Source organism: Eschrichtius robustus, chromosome 3, assembly GCF_028021215.1.
Source record: "Eschrichtius robustus isolate mEscRob2 chromosome 3, mEscRob2.pri, whole genome shotgun sequence".
Taxonomy (NCBI): Eukaryota; Metazoa; Chordata; class Mammalia; order Artiodactyla; family Eschrichtiidae; genus Eschrichtius; species Eschrichtius robustus.
In genome coordinates, this window is record NC_090826.1 from 1,596,713 (window position 1) to 1,617,235 (window position 20,523).

At 62.5% G+C, this 20,523-nt stretch overlaps 1 protein-coding gene across 1 annotated transcript; it reads left to right on the forward strand.

Moving 5' to 3' along the window:
* The first annotated feature begins 16,592 nt into the window (after positions 1-16,592).
* On the forward strand, positions 16,593-19,746 carry PRXL2B (peroxiredoxin like 2B). The gene is made up of 7 exons (XM_068537694.1): positions 16,593-16,734; positions 16,943-17,147; positions 17,841-17,892; positions 18,455-18,518; positions 18,602-18,677; positions 18,966-19,084; positions 19,573-19,746. The coding sequence occupies exons 1-7, from the start codon at positions 16,672-16,674 to the stop codon at positions 19,597-19,599; spliced, it is 606 nt and encodes a 201-aa protein (XP_068393795.1). The 5' UTR covers positions 16,593-16,671; the 3' UTR covers positions 19,600-19,746.
* Positions 19,747-20,523: the final 777 nt, after the last annotated feature.

Sequence of the window (20,523 nt, forward strand, 5' to 3'; positions counted from 1 at the left end):
CTGCCCCCACCCCTGCCGGGAGGGATGTCCTTGAGAGGGTGTCCTGCAGGCCCCAAGATAATCCCTGCCTTTGAGAGGCTGTGAGAGGCTGGCCCGGGGACTTTCCCACAGCCCCGCATAAAGGCCGGCCGCCAGCTGCTCTCCCACAAAGGGCTCCCAGCCTTTCCCGGCCCGGAGGCGGGCGGGGTGAGCAGAGGCTCAGCCGCAGCCTACCCGGCCACCCCCAAGCAGCGCCTGTGTCCACGGGGCGGCGCCTGCCCACTGACCACCGAGGGCCCCGTGGTCCCTGGGGCTGGGCACTTGGGAGAGCCTTGTGGGGCCACCCGGGCCAGCCACTCGCCCCCCCACCCCATGCCATTTGCCCGAGGCTGGCACGGTTCCTGGGCCCCATCACTCATCCTGGGCCTCCTCTCTCAGACCTCACATTCCTGCTGCTGTGCCTGCCGCTGCCATCGGGCTGCCCCCCCCACCCCCGCCATCCAAGCTGGGCCATCACCTCGCTGGCACACTGCCTTGCTTCTCTCACCTCCCATTTACTTTGAAACCCTCACGCACCCCAACCCCGTTCTGCCCCACAGTGCCGGTGACAGGAGGGGGACATGGTGGGGGCAGAGGGCTGGGCAAGGCCTCCTCCCTGGCCTTAGCTTCCTCATCTGACATGCGGGACAGCACTGCCACTTCCCTGGGCTGGTGTAAGAGCCCCCTAAGTTCAGCTGTTTAAAAATAGCAGGTCCTGGAGAAGCGGGGGTGGGGTTGGCAGGGAGGGGAGGCAGGGTACCTGGCCCCAGGAATTAGCTGCCCAGAGCACATCAGAAGAGGACCAGCCTGGGGGAGGCCGGGGGAGGCCAGGGGAGCTTCCTGGAGGAGGTGGCAGCTGGAGCCTGGCTTCTCAAAAGCAAGGGGGAGGGTGGGAACTCCCAGGGGCAGAGGTGCTGGCCCAGTCCGGGGGCCCTGACCCCTGGGTGCAGCTCTGCTGGTAGGACCCTTCTCTGATTAGGATGTATCTCCATGCTGCTCCCATATCCTGGGCGGCCCCTGCACCACTTTTGTCACCCAGTGAGAATGGCCAGGTCCAGCAGTTTCCCTGGCTGAGAGAGCTCCTGGTCAGGTGTGAGGAACTGGAGAGGGTCATAAGAGGGACCAAGGGTGTCACCGGTGGACAGGCAGTGACCAGAGGGTGGCCAGCGGGGACGCTTGTCCCTGGTGTCAGGGAAGGAGCAGCTCCGTATGCTAAGACCCCAGGGAAGGACCCTTCTCCTGGCCCTGCATCTTGGAGAGGCTGCTGGACCGCTGGGGGCCGGGCTGTGGGGCTTTGAGGGCTGGACTCAGGGGCAGGGCATCCAGCTTGCGCCCCACGTGTCCCCGACCGCCCTGCCCACGCCCCCACCTGCGGGGGGCGGAGGAACGTCCTTACCCAGCCCAGCGGCATCGGTGTCCCGAGCTTTGTCCAGCTCCAGCCTCCGATTGGCTGCCGAGAGTGGGGAGGTGGGGAAGCCCGATTGCCCTTGGGCCCCCCCACCCCGACCCAGTTCCATAAAGGCACCACCACTACCTCCTTTCTGCCACCGTCCTACGCCAGGCGCTCCAGCCTCTCGCGCCCGGCGGCAGGCGTGTGGCCTCGTGAGTACCCGCAGAGTGAAGCCCAATCAGGGTCTGGTGTGACAGCAGAGCAGGGCGCCCCCGGGGGTCCCGGCAGGGTACTGCGGACGCCACGCCACCGCTCTGCTCTCCCTCCTGCTCGAGACGTTTGCGCTGGGGAAGGGACATCACGGAGACGGAGGTGGCACCCTCCCTGGTGAGCTCCGCGCCCGGCCTGGGGGCTGGAGGGGGTTGTGACGGGGGTGTCACCCAAACCGGGGGCTCGGCGCCCCGCCAGTCCCCGCTCCCCCTGCGCGGTCACCAGCTGGGTTCACTCTTTGCAGCACCCCAGCACTGAGAGCACCGCGGATGGATCCAGGGAAGGCACGGCGCGCCGCCTCCGCGAAGCCTTCCTGAACTCTCCCATCACCAGGCGAGGATGGAGAGCCAGGCGGAGCTGAAGAGCGACTTGCCGAAGAGCCCCCCCTCTCCCGCCGCCCCGGAGCAGCACGCCCGCGCAGCCCCCTCCCACAAGGGTCCGGGTGAGGCCCTGGTGGGGACTTTGCCAGGCCCCTTGGACCCAAAGGAGAGGGCCCGGGCTGGCCAGGCGCAGCGCTCCTCCTGAAGAAAGGAATGTGGCTCCCATCCTTTTCCTGCCCGCGCCGGGGCCAAGGCTGAGCAGCCCAGCCTGCCGCTGGTGGGGCCGTCAGCTGCAGGGAGTGCCTGGGTCTTAACCTTGAAGGAGGGGTCCTGGGGACAAGGGTTTTGTATGTTACAGAGGCCGTAACGGGTCAAGATCGTCCGTGGCAGGGAAGTGGGGAGGGGCCTGGGGGAGCGTAGGTGTGCCTGGTCATCCCAGCCAGGCCCTGCAGTTGGACCTCTGCTTCTTCCAGGCCAGGAAAGGGCTGGATGCTTTACGTTAGAGAGGGAGTGGGCTGGGGGGATGCTGTGCATTTGAAGGGCGTGGCCACCTGCCGGACACCAGTGGGGGCAAGGGGCACGTGAGATCCCCGTGGGATGCAGGTGTATGCATTGCGGATGCGTGCAGGGTACATACCGTGTATGTCTCGGAGCTGGATAACATGGGGCTTGAATAAAAGTTCTGGCCCAAGCTGACCACCACCCTTGAGATTCAGGGCCCCTGCCCAGCGCATGGGGAGGGAACTGGGCCTGCTGGGGTGGGGCATTGTGCCAGGGTATCCTGGGCTAGACCCCTGCCCTGCTGGCCTCTTCTCTGGAACCGTGGTCAATGCCCAGCCCACTCCCCTGGCCCCTAATGACAAAGAAGACCCTCAGGATGCTTGAGCCAGCCACAGCTCCCTCCCCCCCCAGGCCTCCTGGGGGAGCCTCCGCTTGTGTGAGCCCCGCATGGCGCCCAAGTCGTGGGTTCCAAGGCAGGAACGTCATGGTCCCCAGATCACAGCAGAGCATTCCGAGAGCTTGCTGACTCGGGGACCCTGCCACGTACACACCAGGAGTCGGGGGTGGGCTGGTGCCCCTCAGCAGGGGGGGCTCGCCCTGACCTCCTTCCCCCCTCCCTGCCCCTGCTGTGGCCGCCCAGCATGACGGAGCAGAGCAAGGAGTGGAACTCCCCCAGCATACCTCTTCCCGGTCCCCCAAATCTCGCCCCCCGTTTATTCCCCACCTTCTCCCACGTGGCAGCAGGGCTGAGAAGTGTCCCGCACTGAACCCGACAGTAGGGGGCGTGGGGTCACAGTCTTAAAGGGAGTGTGGCCCCAGACCCCTGCCCACCAGCTCCCTGACCCCGCGGTGGAGGCTAAAGCCCGCCCAGGAGAGAGCGGGGCTCAGGTGTGGGTTTGCTGCCCCCTGGCGTCTCGCGGCCTGGCCCTGCCGCCTGGCAGCTCCCGGGAAGGGAAGGGGCGCCGAGGTCTCTCCCGCGGCGGAGGCGGAGGCGGAGGCGGAGGCGGAGGCGGAGGGCTCCTGGCTCAAGCCTGCCCCAGCCCCGGGTGTGTGCGGGGCACGGTGGGTGGGGACAGCCAGCCTGGGACCATCCCCGGCCTGGGCGGGCCTTCAGGCACGTTCTGGGAAAGGGGTGGGGTTACGCTGAGACCAGAGGGGCGTCACCTTCCGGGAAGCACCGCCCCGTGGGGGGGGGCCAGAGGCCGGCCTCACGCGGAGAGGGACCAGAGAGGAAGGTCAGCGGGCAGGGGTGGGTGGTGACCACAGCAGCCTGCGGCCGCCTTGTAGATGCCGCTGCTGCCTCTGTGTCTGGAGCTGCCCCAGATCATGGAGTCATGAGCCGCTCCCACCCCAATTAAGGTGCCCACCTCTGAGCCCCCTGGTCTACACTCAGGATTCTAGTTACCCTGTCTACCAGCACATCAGTCCTTTGGGGGAGGGGACAGCCCCAATGGGCCATCCCTCTGCCCCATTCCCTGGCATGCAGTAGGTGCTTAATAAATGTGGGCTAAACAGAGCATGGCTTTCTGGAGGCTTGAGGAGCCTGGACTCAGGGTAAGGCCGCGCTGGCTCAGGGCCCTCCAGCTTCCCTTCCGGGGGGGTAGGGTAGGCAGAGACCCTCAGCCACGCAGCAGGCGACCACTGGGTGCCTGGGCCGCTGCCCCCTCCTCTCCCCCCAGCCTATCTCAGGGCCTTTGCCCAGGGGCAGGGCTGGGGCCTCGGGCATGCCCCCTGCTTCTGGGTCACTTGGGCAGTTGGTCAGTGTGGCTGGCTGGCGAATCCAGGGATCCGACCTGTCCCCTGTCAGATATCTCAGCAGCAGTATGGGGGGGGGATCCCCCTGACAAGGTGGATTATTTGGGGGTCGATCGAGGGCTTGTGTGGAGGACCTTCTGTGGGACACAGGAAGGCAGGTGTGGGAGGTACACGGAGTGGGGAGGGGGAGAGCAGCCCGGCCCTGGGTGTCGCAGCCTCTCCACGGATATGCGTCAGCGTGTCCATTTCACAGGTGGGTGGGGACTCAGGGCTGCCCCACAAATGCTCGAAGGGGCGAGAGAGAATGAGTGGGGGATGGGGAGCGTCTCACCAGGCTGTTGCCAAACCCTGATCTCCGGAGGCCTCAGCCTGCAGAGGCTTGAAGCAGGATCTCGGTTCCCGGAACGGAGATTGAAGCCAGGCCGCAGCAGTGACAGTGTTGAATCCAGGCCCCTAGACCACGAGGGCCAGTGGCCACCGACAAGGCCCTGGCTTGTCTGCTTTGTAGAAATGAATTTCAACAAAGAGACGGAAAGTAGTGAAACAAGTAAAGTGTTTATTAGGAGGAAAAATGTACACGTGGATAGACACATACAGGCCGGCTCAGAGAAAGAGTCGTGCCCTTGGGGTAGTTTGAATCACTTATATGCGGCATTTCTTTCGGTTCCCTCTGGCCAGTCATCTTGCTTTGCCTGGCTCTGAGTCCGTATTTGGTTATTTGGTTTATCTCAGGGTCCTCCCCTGTGTGCGTGCGCATCTCTTAGCCAAGATGGATTCTAGCGCAGAGGCCTATGGGTAGATTGGTATCACCTACTATGGGGTGGCGCTCCCTCCCTCTTGACCCCCAAGGAGCCTTTCTGCGCATGTGTAGTCGGGAAGGTCTCCTTGACCTCGAGAGTGAGGAATATGTGGTCTCTTTGTGTTTCATCTGAGCAGGGCTCGGCTCCTCCTTGCTCCTGTGATTATCTTTATCTTGGAGTATCTATCCACAGGGGACAGATCCCAGCTGCTCAGCCTGGGGCCCATCTATCTCCTGCCTCAACACCAACATCCCCTTCATTGTCCCAGGTTTTCTTTGTGAAATTACATCCTGTGACCATGTTTAAACAAAGGAGACAGGCCAGGGTGAGCTATCTTTTTTATTTCCTGATGACAAACATGATTATGGGGAAAAACATGTTCAAGGTTCACATCAAAAAAAAAAAGGAAACTATAGCTCTTGAAGACGGAGGACAGGACAGGCACTCCAGGCCCAAGGGGCCCAACCCTCCCAGGTCACCTCCTGGGGACAGTGTTTCCTGTTTCTGGCCGAGGACCGAAGCTGGCGAAACACCCCGGGTGGCATCTCCGAAGGTGCGAGGTCCACGGCCCGTGAGCTTGGGCACCTGCTGGCCAACTTTTCCTTCGCCTCGAGTGCAAACTTCAATTCACAGTGCTTCCCTTATTTTGTATTCTTTTAGTTGAACGTTTTGTTTGGATATATTCACAGGGAATTGTAAGAAACAACACAGAAGGATCCCATGCACCTTTCACCTGGTTTCCCTGTTAGTAATGTCTCGCAAAATTCTAGTACAGGGATGAGAGCAACGGGCACCGATCGGGTCGAGATACAGAACATTCCATCACCGCAAAGATCACTTCTGCTTTCTTTGGAAAAAAAAAAAACTTTATTGAATCATTGATTTCAGATAGTGATAAAACATACATACATAATATAAAAGTTACCACCTTAGCCATCTGTAAGTGTACAATTCTGTGGCCTTAAGGACATAAACATTGCTGTGCAGCCGTCGCCACCATCCGTCTCCAGAACTTTTTCACCATCTCAGTAGAAACTCTCTCCCCATGAAACACTCACTCCCCCTTTCCCCTCTCCCGGTGGCCCTGGTGGCCCTTCTTCCACCTGCTGTCTCTGTGAACTTGGCTACTCCAGACACCTCACATACCTGGAATTAGTCGGTACTTGTCCTTTGGTGATGGCTTATTGCACGTAGCCTCATGTCCTCAAGGTTCATCCACCCTGAAGCAGGTGTCAGAGCTTCATTCCTTCTTCTGGGTGAATAACCCTCCCTTGTACAGGGGTGCCATTCTTCTGTGGCTGGATTCCCAGGTGTCTTCCACCTTTTGGTGATGGGGTGACTAATGCTGCTTTGCCACGTGGGTGTACAAAGCCCTGGACGTGGCCGGGAAGGGCTGGGCCCGATTCATTTCCGAACCCCGCAGTCCAGGGCTGAGGGGTGGGGGCCCAGCGTGGAGAGTGGGGAATGGGGGGGTGCAGCGGACAGGGAGTGCCTGGCAGGGCTCCCTTCTGGGGACAGCATGGGGCCCCCTGGGGCTGGCTTGGTGACCCGGCCTTGACCAGCAGTGAATGTTAATCTGTGTCCTGATCAGCCTTTTTCTTGTAAAAAGTGAAACTTACGATTACCAAAACTCACACCACGCGGAAGGGGATAGAGGAGAAAGCGGATGTTGTCTGTGGCAGTCCCCTATCCGCCCCCCCCATTTCCCCCCATCGCCCCCAGCCCCAGCAGCACACCTGGCGTTTTTCAGGACGTGGAGAAGCACACGCACGCAGGAGGGGCTTCTGTGGTCCACAGCCTCGGCCGGGCCTCTCTGTCCCTTCTGACACCTCTTGGCCTCCCGGTCCTCATGGCTGGGATGTGCATGCGCACACGTGTGTGTGGATGCTAGCGCACACTCGTGTGGGTGGGTGTCCCAGATCTTTTATCAAGTCGATCCCCCAGTTCTGCCCCAAGGTGATCACCACAAGCAAGAGGAAGAGCGTCTGTTCATCTTGTTGCTACTTCACCCAGAGAACCCAGATATTAGCCAGAGCGCTGCAGCCAAGTGCTGGAAGCACACCCACATCCCATAAGGATGCGGTGATGGCCCGGCATGGTGAGGGTGTCCTGGTGAGGGTGTTAGACAGGAATTTGGGGTCTGGGGGTGTGCAGGGTGATTGGGGGAGGGTTCAAGGGAGCAAGCTGTGCTGGATGGAGGACTCCTGATGCCGAAAACTCGGCCTCCGTGCACCGAATCAAATCTCAGAGACAGAGTTTGGGTGAAGTAGAAAAGAATAGCTTTATTGCTTTGCCAGGCAAAGGGGCACAGTGGGCTCATGCCCTGAAAAATTAATGTCCCAACCTGGGGGGATTTGAGGAGTTTTATAGCCATGGTTCAAGGGTGGGCTTGCTGTTAAGGACCAGGGTGTGTGCAGGGTCTGCACTCCTTTAATCTGGCCTCAGGTGGTCTCCTCCCTTGTCTCTGCATCCCCTCCCTTCCCGGATTAGCAACTGGTCAAATCTGCCCTTTGGAACTCAGGGAAGGTCATGGAGGCTGGAGTCTATTCCCTACAAACAAGAAACGGGGGACACAGAAAGGCTTCCGTGCCCAGGATCCCCACAGGCTCCTGTTCGGTTTCACTGTCAGGGTAAGTCCGTGATGGGGCATTTCAGTACGTCTCATCCAGGACGTCAGTGGATGGAGCGGGGCTGGAGCTGTGGTGTGGAAGGAAGGAGCTGCGGTCACCGCATCAGCCTGGTCACTTTTGTGTGGAGACGGTGTTTGAGTTCAGTCTGAGGTCAGACCTGGTCGGCATGTCCTTGCAGGTGTTGACGTGCTGTGACGTGGTTCAGTTCACCAGGAGGGCAGTGATGCTGGCAGAAAGCACTGGGTGGCTTTCCTCCACCTCACCATTGCCCAGCGGATTTGTTCCGAGTGCCCTCTTGATGCCAGGTGCTGGCGACATAGCACTGAGCAGGGGAGAGAGTTCCCTGCCCTTGGGAACTGGCGTTCTGCTCGGAGGCTGTTTGCTCTGAATTCACGTGTTGAAGCGCTGACCCCCAGGGTGGCTGGATCTGGAGACAGGGCTCTCAGGAGGTGGGTCCAGTTAAAGGAGCTCGAAAGGCAGGGGCCCTAATCCCATAAGACTGGTGTCCTTGTACGAAGAGAGACACAGGGATGTGCACAGAGAAAAGGCCAGGTGAGGACGTGGCAAGAAGGCAGCCATCGGCAAGCCAAGGAGGGAGGCCTCAGAACCAACCCTGTGACACCTTGATCTCAGACTTCCAGCCTCCAGACCCGAGAGAAATAAGTTCTCGTTGTTTAAGCCCTCCAGCCCCAGGTACGTTGCCATGGCGGCCCTTGCCACTAACCCCGGCCCCTTCCAGGCAGGCCCCAGCCCTGGTCCAAGCATCCCTGATTGGCTGTCACTCTAGATTATATCTGCCTGCTTCTGAATTTCACGTCCATGCAGCCGTGCAGCCTGGCTCCTTTGGGCCTGGTTCTTCACTCAGCATAGTGACTGCAAGGTTCCTCCGTGACGCTGTGCGTATCAAAATTCATTTTCTTATTACCGACTAGTATCCCATTGTACGAATACGCCACACTTTGCATATCCACTCACCTGTCTGTCTGGGTGGTTTCCTGCTCCTGGTTATTACCAGGAAAGCTGCTCTGAACTTCTATAAACGAGTTCTGGTGTGGACACGTGGTCTCATTTCTCTTTGTTATTTACCCAGGAGGGGAATTGCTGGGTCCTATGGTAGGTGTGTGTGTAACTTGGTAACAATTTGCCAGTCCGTCGTCCGAAGTGTCCGTTCCATTTTCCATTCCCACTGGGAGTGTTGAGATTCCCAGCGGCTCCAAATGCTCGTCAACACTTGGTCAGATTTTAATCTCAGCCGTTCCTATGGTTGTGGTTTGGGTTTCCCAGCTGACTAATGACGTTGTGCCTCTTTGCTGGTGCTCTCTATGCATCTTCTCTGGTTTGAAGGATCTGTTCAAATCTCTTGCAAATTGGGTTGTTTGTCTTATTGAGTTGGAAGAATTATATCTTTTGGATCCAAGATATATGTGATGTGAATATTTTCTCCTGGCAGGGGGTTTGCCTTAGCTCCAGCCTCCCTACAGGATGGGCCATGTTCTGCACTGTGTCGCCACCCGCTCCAGGCCTCACCAGGAGTGGGCCCTGCCACATTGCTCAGCACACATCCTTCCTCAGAGAACGCCTTTCTCACCTTGTCCCTCCCACCCCCGCAGGGCTCCTATTCATCCTTCAGAGCCCTGCCTGGCATCTGCTGCCTATAAGTGAGCCTTCACCACATGAAGCTACTCTGGCTTTTAGACTTGGCTTCCTCACTAGACCATTAGCCCCAGGAGGGCAGGGACCAGTCTGCTTTGCCTCTCAGCCCCATGCCCAGCCTGGGGCTGCCACAGAGCAGGGGGAGCTGAGGCTAGCCTGAACGCAGAGGAGAGGAAGGGGAGCCTCCAGAGTGGGGCTTGGGATGCCCCGTCCTCCCGCCCCCCAGGACTGTGGCTCATCTCACAATCTCTCTCCACCCTCAAGACCCTGGAAATCTCCCTCTCAAGAAGAGAGGGGAAATGTGATCAGGGGTTTCCAGGAGTCCATCTGGAGGTGTCTTGACAGGGTGGCCGGGGTGTTGGGTGACACAGTGGGAGAGGCAGCCCCCTGGAGGGCACAGTTGGGGCTGTGGGAGGATCTTGAGGGGACAGCAGGTGATGGGGGCTGGAGTTGGGGCTCCTCCAGCTGCGGTAGAACTGGGATGGGGGAGAGGCTCAGCCTTGTGTCAGGGTCTGTGATCCTGACCGGGCACAGCCCTCCCCTGGGTCCTGAGGGTGCAGGGGGGTCCTTGGCACAGGCTCTGGCTCAGTCAGGAGAGGGGAGAGGAGGCCCTGGGTCCCAGCGCCGCAGTCACACAGGGAAGTGGAAGGAGAGGACCTGGGATGCGGGCTCTGCCTTTATCCCCCCAAGTATAGATTGGGTGCAGGAGCCCCACGGAGCCTCAGACGGACACAGGGCTCTCTGGGGGACACTGTCCGACGCTGCCCTGCCTGCTGATCCTGCGGGCCTGGGGCCGAGGGAGGAGAGGGGACACCCAGCAGGTGACAGCCAGAGATGGGGACACATGGTGAGTGGGGAAGGGCCCCGCCCCAGCCTCCTCCAAGGATGCAGGGGTGCCCCTTCCCCTTTACTGGAAACCCCCAGGTGGCCTGCAGGCAGCGGAGAGGTAAATAGCAGGGCAGGAGCCCAATCTGACAGGCCCTCCCAGGGGGATGGGAGCCTGTGCTGGTGGGCGTCTCACAGGGGCTCCCAAGCTGCTGGGTCACACTTGTCCTCCACCCTGCCTCAGACCCCTGGAGTCTGTGGGACTGGGCTGGCTGTACTGGAGGAAAGGGGCTGGTGGTTAGCTCTGTGTCTGAGCTCTGGGAAGCTTTGCAAACAGGAAGGTAGTCAATCCCCCCCCCTCAACCCCTATGACTGCACCCCTGCCCTGTCCCTTCCCTGGCACCCAGGCTCTCCTCCCCAGGCTCCCCTGGGAATGGAAGTAGGTGGTGACCATGAGGACGTGGTGGCCACTGGCCAGTTCTACCGGTGTAGCTCCTGCCGGGGGAGATTGAGGCAAAGCTGGCTGACCCCACGTGCCTGCAGCCTGGCGACCCGCGCACCTGCCGGTGGAGTCCCCACCCTCCCGGCGTCCTGCTCCGGTGTCATGTGAGGTGGGGCTCTTCACACCCTCCTTCTGCAGCCCGGAGGTCCAAGAGGGTGGCAGTGGTGGTCCCCACCCCCAGGCCTGCCCCTGTCCACCAGCTCTGAGGGCAGTGGTGGAGCTGAGAAGCCTGGGTGGGGAGAGCCCCGAGCCCCACTGGACGGGAAGATGGGGGTTTGGGTCTGAGCACAGTTTGCACAGGGGACTCTGGGCAAGGCCCGTCCCTTTCTGAGCCCCTGTCTCCCCTTCAGTGAAATGGAGCAAAAGTACCCAGCCCTGCCGCTTTCCAGGGGCAGGTGGGGTGTGGACAAGGTGGGGAGGCCCTCTGGTCATCGAAGATGGCGAAGTACGCCCTCCCGCACTCCCTCGGACTCCGCAGAGCCGTGCTTGGGAATGCGCAGGAGGAGACAGCCGGACTCACAGCCTGGCGGGGGGAGGGGGGGGACGTGCATGGGGCACACTGCATGGGGGCGGGGACTTCTGTGAGGCTGGGACAGGTAAGGGGAAGCCAAGCTGGGCCCCCTTTGTGGGCTCAGTGCTGTGGGGTCAGAGCACCGGGGGGAGCGCAGATGACCTTTGGGGGGCCACCTGCTTCTACAGGAACAGAAATGTGGCTGCTAATGCACAGGGGCGGGGCCAGGAAGCTGGCACTGGGTGGGGCAGGAGGACCTGTGCCCGGAGACTGCACCAGTGGGGGCCTCACCTCCCGGCTTACACGCCCCTCCCCTCCCCCCCCACCCGGCAGCCCGCACCCCCCGCCTGACGCCGGTCTCCCCGCCTCTCCCCTGCACGCAGCCTGCACCCCCGTCTGAGCTGTCGCCGAGGGGGCCTGCTACCCCAGCAGCTGTGGGCCCAGGGGACCCTGGGGGCTGGAGAGCAAACACTTCCTGCCGCAGGCGACCTCTCCTCCCTGGCTTTCTGGGGGACCGCAGCCAGGGTATGAATGGTCCTGTGGAGGGACACGGAGCCACTGCGAGGCGGGGGGCTGCCACCCTGGTGCCCGGTGCCCAAGGCTAACGCTTGGAGCCTGGGGAGACCCCTGAGCCTGTCTGCCTGTCCCACCACCCAGCAGTGTCCCCACTCCTGCCCTCTGGGTGTGCCCCGGTGACCCCTCCCTCCCCATCACGGCCTGGGCCATGTTCCTGTCTGACCTCACATGGGCCTCTGTCCCCCAGTATCTGGCTCTCCCGGGCTGACCCAGGCCCTGGCACCCTGTCCCCCTGACCTCAGGAGAGCCAGGCCCACCACCGGCAGAAACTGCCCTCTGCAGGCCCCTGCGCCGCAGCCCCACTCAGGAGTCTCGGGTGAGCTCCCTGCCCTGGCTGCCCCTGGAAAGCCTGGCTGGGACGTGCCCTTGCGGTGGGGCCCTGCAGCAGGCAGCCGATCTCCACCCGCAGCCGGCAGCCCCGTCCTGGGTGATAAGCCCAGATGTTCACGCAGCGGGGCGGAGACCACCTCCTCCCGGCCGGTGTGGCTCCCCTGCCGGTCCAGGTCCAGGCCGTTACTCCTCAGGGAGGGCCCCTGACTGCCAGCCAGAGCCAGCCCTGGAACCAGGGCCCCAGCGTGGCCGCCCCCAGCCCCGGGCCCAGAGCAGCCTGTCTCCCCGGCTGGGCAGGCCTGGGGGCCTCCCCTGCTCTGATGCTCCCGGCTCCCCAGGGCTCAGCAGGCCCAGCACGGGCCAGCAGGGAGGCTGGCATGCTGTCCAGACCACAGGGCCTTGGGCTCCCTGAGGGTGGCGTTCGCACACTGCCAGGCAGGGGGAGCCAAGACCTGAGCGGGGTAGTCATACTCAGGCGTTCCCGGAGCCTGTCCTGGGTCCACCCGTGGCATCCCTGCAGGGCATGCCCAGAGGCAGGGGCTGCTGCCCCATTTCACAGAGAGAGAGACTGAGGCTCGGTGCCATCTCCCTTAGGTGCTGTACCTCCTCCTCCCAGGCGGGCTCCCCTCTGGGCCCTGGCGATGACCCTGGGCAAAAAGGAGGAGGTGGAGGCTGAATGCTGCCCGAGTGCAGCCCTGGAGGGACCCTCTCTGTGGGGCTGGTTTGGGGGTCCAGCACTGTGGGCTGAGGACAGACCCCCCTGCCCCTTTCCTGTCCAGGAGCCCCTCTGTTCACAGCGCCCACCACCAGGGGTGGCATGAAGCCCCTGGCAGGGGGCACAGACGGCAGGAGTGGCCCATGAGCCCCGTAGGGCGGCCCCTGTGACAGAACCAGGCCCAGGTGTCCCAGGAGGGCTCCACGTTCTCCCAGAACGATCTGACTTCCCCCAGCATGCTCACCATGGGGTGGGGAAGAGCCCAGGTGCCTTTAGGTCACTGCGGATGGGGTCATACCTGCTGGGGGTGTCCAGTGATGGGTGGGCTCCCTCCGGCCCTCCCAGCCCTGAGTGCCCTGGATCCCTGGGCTGCAGGGTACCGGGTGAAGCAGCCCTGTGAGGATTTGCTCCCTGCAACCCCAGGACCTCCATGGCCCACCTCAATGCCTGATCGAGGGTCTGCAGTGCCAAGTCTGTGGCCCAGGTAGGAAAGCTGACCCCAGCCCCTAGATCCTGCTACTGCCCCACCCCCAACATGTGGAGGACCAGGTGCTGCCCCTGGCCCGGCCCCAGCCTGCCTCCTAGGGATGTTCCCTGCCGGGAGCCTTAGACCTCTGTCCACACCTGTCTGACCCCCAGTGGAGGCCAGTGCCTCCAAATGAGGAAATGGAGCAGAACACGACTCTAATTCAGAAATCCCTTCCAAATGTGATAGTCACATAAGGCCACATTCAGGCCCATCCAGTCCAGTCCCAGCCCGGGGAGGGAGGTGCCCTCAGGTCCGTCCTCCGGATGAGCACCTGGGGCTCAGAGGGCCGCGGACTGGGGGGTGGGGCGCCAGGAAGGGCTAGTGGCTGCCCCCTCACAGGGCTGGCTCAGTGCTTGGGCAGCTCAGGAGTGAGGGGGGCTCAGGCCTCTTGCAGTTGATGAGAAGGTGTGTGTGCGGGGGGTCTGCCAAGCCCCCTGAGCAGCGGCCCCTCTCTCTGCTGGGTGGAGTCTGAAGCGAGCTCAGGAGGGGTCCCACCAGCTCCCCTCGCCTCCACACTCGGGCCTGGGGGTGCTGAAGCTGCCAGCAGGCACGGCCCGACGTATCTCAGGCGCCTGCATCCCGGACCCATTTATCAGCAGGTCGGCCCCTCGCAGTGAACTCGGTTTCAGTGTCCTCCACAGCCTCTGCGGTGACATCCGGCAGGGCCTGCAGAGCCTGGAGAGCCGCGTCCACTTCTGCATCCTGCTGGACACACTCACCTCCAGCCCGGCTCTAGCCCCCAGGTGTCCCAGGGACCCCGTTTCTATGGGAGGAGTTGTGTCTCTCTTCCCAGCTTAGCAGGCAGGGCTGTAGACTAAGGACTCAAGACCATCAGAGGCCTGGGAGCGGCTACCCAGCCCAGCAGCATCACCTCCAGATGGCGGGACAGGTATTAATACCTGGAGGGAGAATCTCCCTTTGGCGGGTCTTCCTGTGAAACAGAGACACACATCAGGAGGAGCCAAACAGAGATGTGGGGCGTCTCCCCAGGCGACTGAGCTTTTCAGAGACAGGCAAGGCCAATGTGGACAGGGCTTCTTGCTGGCCTGACCCCCAGGGGCCCAGGACACGTGAAGAGATATAGGCGCAAACCTGCCCACCTCCTCAGTTGCCAAACCCTGGTCCCTAACTCCAATTTGACCATCAGGCACAGACAGGGGGTCAGCACTTCAGAGAGGAGGGTCCCCCCCCCACCCCTCAAGGAGCAGGTGCCACAGAATTGGGGTGAGAAGGGACACTGGCCACTGCCCGGCCGGTCTGCTCAGAGCCTGGAACCCGAGACCTCTCTGCACCCTGGGGGACTTGGGGTGAGGACACAGCAAGGATTTGCTGACACACCCTGAGATTGTCGCCGACCTCCCTAATTTGGATATCTTTGCTGAGTACCTGCTCCCTTTTGGGTGTGCATGGGGCGTCCCAAAGGCCAGAGCTGGGTCTACACAGGCCGCATCTTGGTGTCCAGCTGGGACCTGGTGCAGACGAGGAGCCCAGAGTAGGGCAGATAAGAGAAGAAGGGAATAAATGAACGAACCAGTAAAGGAATGAAGGACACTTAGGCTCTGGGTGGGGACACAGCCTTGACAACGGGGCTTCTAACCCTTTATCCCAGTGCCTCTCCCAGCTGTTTGCAGCCTGCCCTGTGCCCCCACTGCCCCCTCAGGGAGGATGGGAGCTCAGAGTTCATGGCTGTGAGTGGGCATCAGGGAGGAAGAGGGCTCCCCATCCTGTCCCCCTACCATTGAGAGATCCCATGACATGGTGGCTCTGGCTCTGTGGGAGGTCCACATCCCTAAGGGGCAAGGAATGCTTGGAGATACTCTTGGGGTCTTCCTCCTCTAGATTTGAGGGATAGAGCGTGGAGGGTCTCGGGGCTGTTACTCCTCGGGACCTGAGCCCTGACAGGACCACAGGCTTTGCTCACCAGGTAGCCTTCTGGTTTTCATGCGTTGCCAATATATTATGACAAGTCCCACAGGAACGACGGGGATGGTAACCACAAGATAAATGCTCCAGGAGGAACATGTCATGCGACGTCGTGCTGCTGGCCCCAGGGTTTGCTTCCATCTCGAAAGGGCTGCTGCACTTTGGAGAGAGGAGAGGCGGGATGTAGAGCAGCACACGTGGCACCAGGATGCCTGATGCTCACAGAGATCCGGGAGGTGCCTCGGCCTCCGGGGGGCTGCACTGCTGGGTTTGGGAACTGTGGCATTTTCCCCTTGTTTCTCCTTCCCTGCTGGGCAAAGGGCCCCCTGCTGCCTGCCCTTTCTGCCTTCAATACCCAGAAACTGAAATCCTTCTCTTTTTGGCGTAGTAACTTGGTTTTGGGGCCTGGACCTTCAGCCACTCCCAGCACCCTCATCCTCCCAGGCCCAAGGGCAGGCTAAGGAGGCAGCAGCACCCCCTTGGGTCTCAGTTTTTCCCCTCTCTCTTGGGAGGTCCTGTGGAATACAGTGTGGTATCAAGAGGGGGACTCCCCCCTCCCCAAACCCAAGGCAGGCTGCTTGCTGCCCCTTCATTCTCCAGCCTTGTCCAGGGCCTGGAGCTGTCTGTGGGCCCTGGGGAGTGAGGCCGAGTGCCAGGAACCGCAGTCCCTCGGAGGGGGGCGGGCCATGCCCAGGTGGGACCCCGCGGTCCGAGTTGCGTTGCTCCACCCCTCAGCCTGTGCCAAGGGCCCTCATCCGTAAGATTGGGTGATACTGAAAGGTGTCAGAGGGCTGTCGCGAGGAAAAAACAAGACAAATTGGCAAGGCACCTAGTAAACTGCTGTTATCCCTTTCGGGTCCCTTTCACCCAAAGTTTGGGGGTTAAAGGCAGATATTTAGCTGGCATGAAATTGACAGTATTTTATGATTAAAGCCAACACGGACGTGTAACTGAGAAAACGCTGCTTTCTCATGGATTTTCAAGATGAAACAAGACCAAGGGAAAAAGCTAAGCCCTCGGACTCCTCCACCAGATGGGACCCCCGCCGGAACACCGAGACCCCCACCACTCCGTCCCTTATCACTCCCGCACTCCACGACTGACCCCGCCCCAGGCCGGGCGCTGCACTCTGCGCAGGCGCACCGCGTGCCTGCAGCCCAGACGCCAAGCTCCGCCCACTACCAGCGGCGCCATTGGCTGACGGGCTCATGCATATACAAAATGCGTGACCGGGAGCCTATTTTGCTTACGGGCAGCTGCGGTAGGCGGGGCCGGTGCCGGGGCAGGGGCCAGGGCGGAGGGGGTGGGCCGGGGCGGTGGTCTGGGGGCGTGTCCGGGGCGGAGCCGGGCCGCGCGCAGGACGGAAGGCTGAGCGGACTGCTGGAGAGCGGGCTTGCTGCTGGGATCCGGGGCGGCAGCAGCCATGAGCACGGTGGACCTTTCCCGCGTGGGCGCGTGTGTCCTGAAGCACGCGGTGACCGGGGAGGTGAGGCTGGACGGGCTCAGGGTGGTGGGTGCGCCCCGGCACCTGGCAGCGGCATCCGAGGCCGGCGCCGGGGCACAGGGCGGAGCTGGGGGCGCAGGCTGGGCGTGCGCGGCGCTGGCCGGGGGCACGGGGCGCGGGAGCGGGGCCGGGGGTGAGGACGTGCGCACGGGCGGTGGTCCGGCAGCGCCCCTCACCCGCCCCGGCGCAGGCCGTGGAGCTGCGGAGCTTGTGGCAGGAGCAGGCGTGCGTGGTGGCCGGCCTGCGGCGCTTCGGCTGCATGGTGTGTCGCTGGATCGCCCGGGACCTCAGCAGCCTGAAGGGGCTCCTGGACCAGCACGGCGTGCGCCTGGTGGGCGTGGGGCCCGAGGCCCTGGGCCTGCAGGAGTTCCTGGACGGTGGCTACTTCGCGGGAGGTGCCTGCACTCCCCCTCCCCCTCCCCCTGCAGCACACACCTTCCCCCCACAACTGCCCAACCCGCCCTGAGACCCCCTCCTCAAACTCAGGGCATTCGCTGCCTCCTTCTTGCCCAGCCTAGGCCCTTCTCTCTCCAGGAGCGGCCTTGATAGGCTCCTGTGTCCCCTCCCCGCCCCTCCCCGCCCCTCCCCTCCCCGCCCCTCCCCGCCCCTCCCCTCCCTTCTCCGGCTGTGGCCTCTACCCGCCTGCCCCAGACATGATGTTCTTCCCACTGTGGAGGGCTCAGTGGTGACTCTGGCCTGCAATCCAGGCCAAAGGTCTTTACTGGGTCAGCTGCCAGCTCCTTGCCTCCCCAGGAGCCAGATTCTGAACTTCCCCGATGCTTTCCCCAAGGAGTATCTGGGACCAGAGCCCAGGCTGCGCTGCCTCCCGACCCCACCCCGCTGGACCCCTCCCCTCACAGAGCCCTGGGCCCAGTGGCAGAGTCCAGACAAGTCCTGCTTCTCCCTTTCCACCTGTACCTCTGGGCCTCTGCCTCTCCTCTAACAATGGGGACAGTCAGCCCTGCTCTGCCCCTCCTGGTCCTTAGTGGGCGAGCTGGGTACCAAGGGTGGACAGAAGGGCGGATGTAGGAGGGTGAGCCAGGGGGGCAGGTGGCCTGGGGCACCCACCTGTGGCCTCTGCTTTTCAGAGCTCTACCTGGATGAGAGCAAGCAGTTTTACAAGGAGCTGGGCTTCAAGCGGTGAGCTGGGGGCTCGGGGCGCCACCGCTCCCTTCTTCCTCTTCTCCCCTCCCGCCTCTCCCTGGCCACGCGGGCTCTGGGGGCATCCACTGCTCCAGCCAGCCCTGCCGGGCTCTCTTTTGGGTGCCGAGTGTCTATTATGGGCTGTAGGTTAGGCTTCTCACCCAGGGCCTCCCCACAGCTGGCTGCAGAGGGCACCTGGGCCTAGCACTCCAGTCAGGGGCCGCCCTAGCCACCTCGGTGCATCTGCCACAGGCTGGCCGCCTCGTCTGATTGGCAGTGCCAGCTGAGCGAGAACCCCCGGGCTCACCCAGTCCGCACTCCCCACACCCTCTGTGGGGCCCCAGGCCTGCCAGCCCACAGGCTGGGTGCCCCATGGCTCTGGCAGCTGCTCCTGGCTGGGCCAGCTGCTGGCCTGGCTGCCCCGTGCCTCCTGAGCCCCTGGTGAGATGGGGTGGGGCCTGCTTGTCGGAACTGGTCTGTGCAGAGACTGGGGGCAGGCGCTGGGGCTCGGTCTTTGGTGCAGGGTCAGAGCCTGGACAAGCCATCTGTGTCTTGGCAGGTACAACAGCTTGAGCATCCTGCCGGCCGCCCTGGGGAAGCCTGTTCGTGACGTGGCCGCCAAGGTTTGTGACGGCCAAGGTCGTGTGGGACTCAGGTGCAGGGGCTTCTGTCTAGGACTGACCTGGGCCTGCTCCCCTCCCCCAAGGCCAAGGCTGTCGGCATCCAGGGGAATCTCTCCGGGGATCTGCTGCAGAGCGGAGGGCTGCTGGTGGTTGCCAAAGGTGGGCCAGGGGAGGGGCGTCAGGGGCCACCGCGCGGTCACGGGGTCGGGGGTGCGGGGCCGCATACTCAAGAAGGTCTTGATGAACTTGACCCTGCCCTGCCCCTCCCTCCCTCCGGCTTATTGATCTCGGCACAGTTACCCCCTTGGTGGAGTGGCCCAGCTCTGAGTGTCATCCTAGCTGGGCGGGGTGTGGCCAGAAGAGCTCACTCATCTCAGTGTAACCAGGTGGGGTAGTGGCCACACAGGGGCACCCTGACGACCCCCCCCCCCCCCCCGCCGGCTGCAGGTGGTGACAAAGTGCTGCTACACTTTGTCCAGAAGTCTCCAGGTGACTACGCCCCCCAGGAGAGCATCCTGCAGGCCCTGGGCATCTCTGCGGAGGTCTGTACCAGTGAGCCGCCCAAGGTGAGCCCAGGCCTGGGGCGGGCACCGGGCTAAGAATGCCCCCCCACCCCCCCACCAACTCCCCTGGGTTGAGCACTTGCTGTGGCCAGATGCTGAGCTGGACCTTGTTGGCTTTAGGTGATTCTGGGCTCACAGCAGCCCCAGGATGTCACTGCCACCCCACTTTGCGGTGACGGGCCAGGGGCAGGGTGGCCAGATGGGCAGGCACAGCAGGACCCTCTCCAGGGGACAGGGGGCTGGTCAGGGGCTGCAAGGCAGAGGAGGGGCCCGTCCTCTCCGCCTGGGAGGGCTGGGGTTTGTCCCAGGTGACCGTTGCCCACGTTAGTTTAGCATGGTGCTGGTGGCCTCCCTCCTGTGCCCCGAATGGAGGGGACTGTCCAGCACACTCCTTCTCTTCCACTTGGGCCACAGACCCCTGGAGGGTGGGATCAGCTGCTCTTGGCCCAGGGAGTGTGGCCAGGCTGATGGGGCCTCTGCTGGCTCCGCAGTGTGATGAGGAGGCGTGCTCAAGGTGAAGGCCCCGGGCCTCCAAGGATCTGGGCGGCGTCTCCTGCCCTGGGCACTCTGGGAGTTGGATGTGAACAAATTCCAGAATCTCTGGGCTGGGGCTGAACTCTGCCTGGTCTGCAGGCAGCGATGAGCATTAAACTGCAGTTTCTGGACAGTGTTTCTTCATTGCCTCTGAATCTTGCGTCCTTGGCAGCCCTGGCCACCCCGGCCTTGATCGCTCTTGGTTTCATCCAGGCCAGGGGGGCGGTCATGCATCCCGAGGCGTCACCTTCCCCGCTAGCAGAGTCGCTTTCCCTGGTGGGTTGGTGGTGGTGGACGCGCCCCTGCAGCCTCCCTGGAGACCTCAGGCCTTTGACACATGTAGGTCAGGGGTCTGAGCACAGGTCCAGGGTGTGGGAGACGAGAGTGGGATGGGCTCCGTCTCATGGTGAGGAAACTCCCCAAGCCCCAGGCGGGAGCCTGGCCTGGAGGGGTGGGGGTCAGAGCTCATGTCCAGTGGGAGCTAATGGTTTCCGGGGAGGAGATGGTTTCCATTCCACCCGCTGGAGTCTGGTGGACAGTCGGGGACTTTTAGGGAAAGGGCTGCTCTGCCGGCAGGCCCTTTACTCACGTGAGACTTGTCACGTGCGCCCCGCTGGGGGTGGGGGCTAGCCTGGAGGGATTGTCCAGCTCCCCCGATGCCCCTGTCACGAGAGGGGGAGGTGACAAGCACCTCAAACCTAACAGGTTTAGAGCAGAACTCCTGTCCTGCCCCGTCAGGAGCTCTCTCGTCTGAGTTCAGATGACTTTCTCAGCACCCTCCATGCCCCCTGGTCCAGACCTGGACAACCACAGTGGCCTTCTAGCTGGCGTCCCAGCGTCCCCGGCCCCCAACAGAGTCTCTGTGGTCATTTAAAAACTCAGGGCAGGTGACAAGGTTTAACCCCTCA